The sequence below is a fragment of the Oncorhynchus kisutch genome, linkage group LG5 (genome assembly GCF_002021735.2).
Source record: "Oncorhynchus kisutch isolate 150728-3 linkage group LG5, Okis_V2, whole genome shotgun sequence".
NCBI lineage: Eukaryota > Metazoa > Chordata > Actinopteri > Salmoniformes > Salmonidae > Oncorhynchus > Oncorhynchus kisutch.
In genome coordinates, this window is record NC_034178.2 from 3,251,252 (window position 1) to 3,259,990 (window position 8,739).

The following is an 8,739-nucleotide window of genomic DNA, read 5'->3' on the forward strand; positions in this document are numbered from 1 at the left end:
TGTGTGTGTGTGCTTAGGAGGGGGGAGAATGTTGGCACAGATTCCAGTGCCAACAAGTCCCTTTCCCTTCAGCCCAATACGAGAGAGGGAAAGGGAGAGATTGAGACAGATTGTGCGAGAGAGATTTAGAGAAAATACAAAAAGACTGGTTTTATTTTCATTACAAACAATATTTATATTCATAAAGTAAACAAAATGTGAGAAAAAGCATATTTGATGTTGCTGTGACATACCTGTGTGGGAGGCAATGATGTCATCAAACATGGACAATGTCGTCATTTACATTTAAAGACTATTTACAAATATGAGGTGAATCATGTGGCAATGTAGGCCTTATCTGTTCCTTCACACACACACACACACACACACACACACACACACACACACACACACACACACACACACACACACACACACACACACACACACACACACACACACACACACACACACACACACACACACACACACACACACACCGTACAACCAAAAAGGTATTGTAAGAGAATAAATTAAGGAATCATAAAGCAAACGACCTGTTACAGTTTGGTGTGACAGTACAATGTCCATAAGCACTGAACTGGGTACAGCATTCCCTGTAAATTCCTACCCTTAACCATTGTGAATCGACTAACAGTGCTGATTGTAGATCAGTGCAGACAATATCACGGCCATAAACCAATACAAACATGACAGAACAGACACAGATCTTGGCTGACCATAATTTACATTAACAGCACTCTCTCCATTTTGAGCGAGGGGAGAGGGGGATAAGGGAGGAGAGGGGGAGGAGGTACAAGGAAAGGTGGGATAGGAGGGGAGTGCCTGTGGCACATAAAAATCACCCATTGTATTTTTGGCCACGAGTAATTCATAATACCAACAACAATCATAACCATGGCAAACAATCCTTTTATAAAACAAAGCTGAATTATTTTCAGTTCAGTGCTGCTGCATGCTCCTCGGTGTAAAATGGCACCCTGTTTCTGTTCCTTCCTCAATTTGTTCCTTGATCATTCTAATGATCCAATAGGAACGCTCCGTGAAAGCCCCTTCTCCACTCCAATTAGCCAGCAAGTCCGTCAATCATTTATCAACCCCGCTGCTGTGCTCAGTATGGCCGCCATACGGCCTCGGGTACCATATTGGTAGGGGAGCTACTGTGACTTCCCTCCGCTTCCACCCCCACCCCTTCGCTCTGATTTGGCAGAGACGGGTGCAGGAGGGAGGAGCCTATGGATGCGTTGGTGCAGGGAGGGAATATCCTCGGAGGAGACCGCTCCCCGCCTCCCCCCGCCATCATGGAGAATTGGTAGGACCCAGCGGCCGTGCTATAATACAGGTGGTAGGGAGAGGAACCGGCCTGGAACGGTCCACCTTGGCCCTGGGGGGCGTTTGTGGGGTAGGGCGGGGGGAGGTAGGTGTGGTAACGCCCAGCAGGAGTGGTTGCCATGGTCAGTCCGATGGCGCCATTGGATACAGGGGTAGGGGTGTATGTGAAGGCCCCAGTAGGGTAGTGCATGCGCGGGTCAGGGTAGCGGCTGTCAGGGAGCGAGGTCAGGGAGGAGAACGGGCGATCCAGGGACATACGGGGGTCGCTGAAGGCTGTGAGGTCAGGGCCTGTAGGGGGAGAGGTCAGGGGTTAGAGGTTAGAGTGGAAGCAGGAAGTGAATGAGTGCAATCGATGACTGTAAGAGAACACTACGGGCAGTCGGCAGTGGGTGAATGAGTGTTTGTGTGTTACCTGAGAGGCGGCTGGACAGGTCACTGAGGGAGGAGCGGCTGGGTGAGATGGGCGTGGTTGAGTGGACGGTGGGCGTGGTTATCTGACCCAGGTAGGGGTAGGACTGCTCATAGGACCACGACGGAGATGTCTGCATCTGCCTAGAGTCTGAGAGATTAGAATAGAACAGATACTTTATTCATTCATTTCATTAGAATGGAAATATATATTCTGCCTATCCCACCACCCACAGACACACACGTTGAGAGAGGGTTACATACACACACGCACACACGCTCGCGCACACACACACACACACACACACACACACACACACACACACACACACACACACACACACACACACACACACACACACACACACACACACACACACACACACACACACACACACACACGCCGGAGGTTGTTTCACCCCAGCATCTGCTGAACAGGTAGAAACTGAAACATTACAGTCTATACTGGATGTGATTGAAGAGAGATGTGAGTGAAGTAGTTTTCTGTGAGTGTGTAAAACTCTCAACACCTTCACTCACTACAGCTTTACTCACTACACTTTCGCTCACTATACCTTCACTCACTATACCTTCACTCACTACACCTTCACTCATTACACCTTTACCCACTACATCACTCACTACACCTTTACCCACTACATCACTCACTACACCTTTACCCACTACATCTTTACTCACTACACCCTCACTCACTATACCTTTACTCACTACACCCTTCACTCATTACACCTTTACCCACTACATCACTCACTACACCTTTACCCACTACATCACTCACTACACCTTTACTCATTACACCTTACTCATTACACCTTTACTCATTACATCTTTACTCATTACACCTTTACCCACTACATCACTCACTACACCTTTACTCATTACACCTTTACTCATTACACCTTTACTCATTACACCTTTACCCACTACATCACTCACTACACCTTTTACTCATTACACCTTTACTCATTACACCTTTACTCATTACACCTTTACTCATTACACCTTTACTCATTACGACTTTACTCACTACACCTTTACTCATTACACCTTTACTCATTACGACTTTACTCACTACACCTTTACTCATTACACCTTTACTCATTACACCTTTACTCATTACACCTTTATTCATTATACCTTTACTCATTACACCTTTACTCACTACACCTTTACTCATTACACCTTTACTCATTACACCTTTACTCACTACACCTTTACTCATTATACCTTTACTCATTACACCTTTACTCACTACACCTTTACTCATTACACCTTTACTCATTACACCTTTACTCACTACACCTTTACTCATTATACCTTTACTCATTACACCTTTACTCACTACACCTTTACTCACTACACCTTTACTCACTACACCTTTACTCACTACACCTTTACTCATTACACCTTTACTCACTACACCTTTACTCATTACACCTTTACTCACTACATCACTCACTACACCTTCACTCACTACACCTTCACTCATAACACCACTCACTACACCATCATTTACTAAATAGTAAAAGATCCAGGACATGATGATGGACAGAAAGATAAAGAGAGATGGAGTGAGTGGAGGAGAGAGGAAGGGAGAGGAAGGGAGAGGAAGAGTGGAGGAGAGAGGAAGGGAGAGGAAGAGTGGAGGAGAGACGAAGGGAGAGGAAGAGTGGAGGAGAGAGGAAGGGAGAGGAAGAGTGGAGGAGAGAGGAAGGGAGAGGAAGGGAGAGGAAGAGTGGAGGAGAGAGGAAGGGAGAGGAAGGGAGAGGAAGAGTGGAGGAGAGAGGAAGGGAGAGGAAGAGTGGAGGAGAGAGGAAGGGAGAGGAAGAGTGGAGGAGAGAGGAAGGGAGAGGAAGAGTGGAGGAGAGAGGAAGGGAGAGAAAGAGTGGAGGAGAGAGGAAGGGAGAGGAAGAGTGGAGGAGAGAGGAAGGGAGAGGAAGAGTGGAGGAGAGAGGAAGGGAGAGGAAGAGTGGAGGAGAGAGGAAGGGAGAGGAAGAGTGGAGGAGAGAGGAAGGGAGAGGAAGAGTGGAGGAGAGAGGAAGGGAGAGGAAGAGTGGAGGAGAGAGGAAGGGAGAGGAAGAGTGGAGGAGAGAGGAAGGGAGAGGAAGAGTGGAGGAGAGAGGAAGAGTGGAGGAGAGAGGAAGGGAGAGGAAGAGTGGAGGAGAGAGGAAGGGAGAGGAAGGGAGAGGAAGGGAGAGGAAGAGTGGAGGAGAGAGAAAGGGAGAGGAAGGGAGAGGAAGGGAGAGGAAGAGTGGAGGAGAGAGGAAGGGAGAGGAAGAGTGGAGGAGAGAGGAAGGGAGAGGAAGAGTGGAGGAGAGAGGAAGGGAGAGAAAGAGTGGAGGAGAGAGGAAGGGAGAGGAAGAGTGGAGGAGAGAGGAAGGGAGAGGAAGAGTGGAGGAGAGAGGAAGGGAGAGGAAGAGTGGAGGAGAGAGGAAGGGAGAGGAAGAGTGGAGGAGAGAGGAAGGGAGAGGAAGAGTGGAGGAGAGAGGAAGGGAGAGGAAGAGTGGAGGAGAGAGGAAGGGAGAGGAAGAGTGGAGGAGAGAGGAAGGGAGAGGAAGAGTGGAGGAGAGAGGAAGAGTGGAGGAGAGAGGAAGGGAGAGGAAGAGTGGAGGAGAGAGGAAGGGAGAGGAAGGGAGAGGAAGGGAGAGGAAGAGTGGAGGAGAGAGAAAGGGAGAGGAAGGGAGAGGAAGGGAGAGGAAGAGTGGAGGAGAGAGGAAGGGAGAGGAAGAGTGGAGGAGAGAGGAAGGGAGAGGAAGAGGGAATAAAGAAGAGAAAGATGGAGAGAGATGGAGGGAGTGGGAAGAGTAGAGGAGAGAGGAAGAGGGAATAAAGAAGAGAAAGATGGAGAGAGATGGAGGGAGTGGGAGGAGTGGAGGAGAGAGGAAGGGAGAGGAAGAGGGAATAAAGAAGAGAAAGATGGAGAGAGATGGACAGATGGAGACAGAGAGGAGAGGAAGTGATTAGCCTAGTGAGGGGGCGTAGGAAGGGTGGGGGGGTTGTGTGTGTGTGTGTGCTCTTAGGCAGCCGGTTCTTTTCCCTGTGGTCCAATAAATGCCAGTGATCGCCCTCAGACTCGCAGACAAAAGTGTGTACGTGTATGTATGTGTGTGTGTGTGTGTCCCACATACTCTGCAGACAGAGAGGGGAAGCAAATTGCACACAGCAGCCAAGACGTCAATGGCCTTTTTAAGTGCAGCCAGCTCCCCCAAGAACAAAACACTGAGGCCTAGGCCCAGTGCCAAGACCCCCTCCTTTCTTGGCTCCCCTCCCCAGGCTTCGGAGCTCTGATCTGGGGCAGGAGTCACACATGGCTGGGTGGGTGGCTGGAGGCGGGTCTGTGTATCCGGGGCTGCTGCTGCTGCGGTTCATTCATTTTACTGCATTCCCACACACATGTAGACATATGCATAGTCACTCGCCTACACGCACACGGTAAGCTTTACACACACACACACACACACACACACACACACACACACACACACACACACACACACACACACACACACACACACACACACACACACACACACACACACACACACACACACACACACACACACACAGAGAGACTGAAAGATTAATCATGATTTTACTCTCTCTCTTGCTCTCTATCACCGTCTCTTGTTCTAACATTACAGGTATCTGCCAACAGACTCATCATTTGGACAAATCCCGATTTTGCAGGTGCTCACATCTTTCAAATGTAATTTCGGAATGGGAGGGGACATTTGGCTGATAGGCTCGAAGGTGACTGAGAGTTTACGTCTTGGGGGTGGAGACTTCTCTAGTCTCGTTAGTTCATTTTCGAACACGTATCCCCCCAGAACTTAATTAGAGCATCTGACGCAAGTGTTTTATTTCTGGGTGTCCAAGATTACATTTGGACAGATGGGGCAAATGGAATCGGTCAGGTGGCCTCAGCTGGCACACACTGGATGGAGAGAACACACTCCTACACACATACCCACCCACTTACTGACACACACAAAGCCCATAGCCTCAGGACAGACCCCACACTGACTGCATGCCAACCCACTCTGGTTGGCACGCCACATACTGACAACCAGACTGGACACACACACACACAAACACACACACACACACACACACACACACACACACACACACACACACACACACACACAGAGCTGCCTCTGACACACACATACACCCAGCCCATGGCCCCAGCTGCCTCAGATTTTCACAGATATGAAAAGAGAAGTAGGAGGGAAAGAGAGAGAGAAAGAGGGAGGGACGGAAAGAGAGAGAGAAAGAGAGAGGGAGGGAAAGAGAGAGGTCTTGAATTACTTAATAACGGTTTCCGCTGGCAGTGCTCCTGTTGCTATTTTTGTGGCCTCAGGATCTGAGAGACACACCAGACAGGAAGGACTGGGGCCTGCCCCTCTCTTTCGGACTCCTCTCCTTCTATCCATCCATCCTTATCCCCGTTTCTCTCTCGCGTCTCATGTATCTTTTGGGGTATTTTATTTCTCTCTTCGTCTTTCCATCTCTCTTTACCTCCCTCCTCTTTCTCCATCTCTCCATACACCCATCTCTGATTCCATCTCCATCTCATGTCATTTGTTGACATCACTTTTGGAGACATAGCTAATTCCTGTCAATGTCAATATTTTGCTGGTCTCTTACGTGTAATGTGAAAGACTCCCTTATATACTGTAGTGTATTGCACAGGAGGCTGGTTGCACCTTAATTGGGGAGAACGGGCTTGTGGTAATGGCTGGAGTGGAATGGTATCAAATACACCAAACACATGGTTTCCATGTGGTTGATGTCATTCCATTCGCTCCGTTCCAGCCATTATTATGAGCCGTCCTCCCCTCAGCAGCCTCCACTGGAGTATTGCGTGTTTAGATTTTAAATGAGGGTTTTTTCACACACTTCTACTTCCTGTCAGCTGACTCTCACTTCCTCCTCTCCTCCCTGGCCCGCTTCCTCACGACAACTGTCTACATATACTGGCCAACACACACACACACACAGACATACACACACAACACTTCTGGAGAAGAGGAACAGAAACTGCGGGCGTGTGTGTCAGAGGCTCTAGTGCCACACGTCAACCGCAATAGGATTGGCTAAAACCACAAAAAAGGAAGTACTGGTCTTTCCAAACCCAGAGTTAAAGAAAACACGGCTTAGATAAATATACACAGAACAATGTGTGAAAAACAAATTGATTGAGCCTCTTCTCTCCTGCTCTCTTACACATTGTTTGAGTGTTGTTTGCTACGTTTGTGGAGGCATAATGCCAGTGATTTCACTGTGTGATGACAGTTAGCATGTAGCCTATGCACCATGGGTGTATGTGGTACCATGAGAGAAGACTCACCTGGTATCTGTGTGTGGTGTGTGGGGTTGCTGAACTGGGCCGGGTTCAGGGCGGGCCGGGGATTGGGAGTGGGGGCGTGGTGGTGATGATGGTGAGGGGGCGTGACCCTCATGGAGCTCCGCCTTAGCTGCTCCAGCTCACTGAGACGCTCGGAGAAGGCCAATGCTCCCGTCTTCACATCCTCCAACTTCTGTCTGTGGCCTACAAACACGCAGGCAGAAACGCATACACTCTCCATCAATCAATCATTCATTCAATCAATCAATCTCTCAGTCTGTCTGCCTGTCTGTCTGCCTGTCTGTCTGCCTGTCTGTCTGCCTGTCTGCCTGTCTGTCTGCCTGTCTGTCTGCCTGTCTGCCTGTCTGTCTGCCTGCCTGTCTGTCTGTCTGTCTGTCTGCCTGTCTGTCTGCCTGTCTGTTTGTTGACATGTTTTTCTTTCTTCTTTTTCTTTAGTCTGAGGTCTCAGTTCTAATTCCAATATGAGATTTTCCCTATTTGGTTTCATGTTGAGTGATATGGGGGGCCAGACTGAAAGGACATAATGATGAAGGGAGTCCTCAACAGACCACAACAAAACAGCATGAGAGAGAGAGAGAGGGGAAGGAGAAGAGAGAGAGAGCGAGAGAGGGGAAGAGAGAGAGAGAGAGAGAGAGGGGAAGAGAGAGAGAGAGAGAGAGAGAGAGAGGGGAAGAGAGAGAGAGAGAGAGGGGGGAAGAGAGAGAGAGAGCGAGAGAGGGGAAGAGAGAGAGAGAGAGAGAGGGGAAGAGAGAGAGAGAGAGAGGGAAGAGAGAGAGAGAGAGAGGAGAGAGGGGAAGAGAGAGAGAGAGAGGAGAGAGGGAAGAGAGAGAGAGGAGAGGAGAGGGGAAGAGAAGAGAGAGAGAGCGAGAGAGGGGAAGAGAGAGAGAGATAGCGAGAGGGGAAGAGAGAGAAAGAGAGAGAGAGAAGAGGAGAGGAGAGAGAGAGAGAGAGAAGAGAGGAAGAGAGAGAGAGAGGGGGAAGAGAGAGAGAGAGAGAGAGGGGAAGAGAGAGAGAGAGAGAGGAGGGGAAGAGAGAGAGAGATAGCGAGAAGGGGAAGAGAGAGAGAGAGAGAGAGAAGAGAGGGGAAAGAGAGAGAGAGAGAGAGAGAGAGAGAGAAGGGGAAGAGAGAGAGAGAGAGAGGGGAAGAGAGAGAGAGAGAGAGCGAGAGAGGGGAAGAGAGAGAGAGATAGCGAGAGGGGAAGAGAGGAGAGAGATGAGAGAGGGGAAGAGAGAGAGAGAGGGGAAGAGAGAGAGAAGAGAGAGGGGAAGAGAGAGAGAGAGAGAGAGAGGGGAAGAGAGGAGAGAGAGAGGGGAAGGAGAGAGAGAGAGAGGAAGAGAGAGAGAGAGAGAGCGAGAGAGGGGAAGAGAGAGAGAGATAGCGAGAGGGGAAGAAGAGAGAGAGAGAGAGAGAGGGGAAGAGAGAGAGAGAGAGAGAGAGAGAGGGGAAGAGAGGAGGAGAGAGAGGGGAAGAGAGAGAGAGAGAGAGCGGAGAGGGGGAAGAGAGAGAGAGATAGCGAGAGGGGAAGAGAGAGAGAGAGGGGGAAGAGAGAGAGGGGAAGAGAGAGAGGGGAAGAGAGGGGAAGAGAGAGAGAGGGAAGAAGAGAGAG

The 8,739-nt window shown here is 49.5% G+C and overlaps 1 protein-coding gene across 5 annotated transcripts in view; it reads right to left on the reverse strand.

The window, feature by feature from the left end:
* Window positions 1–410: 410 nt before the first annotated feature.
* LOC109883367 (runt-related transcription factor 1) overlaps window positions 411–8,739 on the reverse strand; it is a 57,718-nt gene continuing 49,389 nt past the window's right edge. For 3 of the 5 annotated variants that reach the window (XM_031824083.1, XM_031824082.1, XM_031824084.1), the window contains 3 exons: window positions 7,115–7,315; window positions 1,745–1,891; window positions 411–1,620 (listed from right to left, as the gene is read on the reverse strand). In XM_031824083.1, the coding sequence (XP_031679943.1) occupies window positions 1,112–1,620; window positions 1,745–1,891; window positions 7,115–7,315 (857 nt within the window). In that variant the 3' untranslated portion in view covers window positions 411–1,111. The remainder of the gene's footprint in view (window positions 1,621–1,744; window positions 1,892–7,114; window positions 7,316–8,739) is intronic. The other 2 variants (XM_031824085.1, XM_031824086.1) reach the window with 1 other exon arrangement.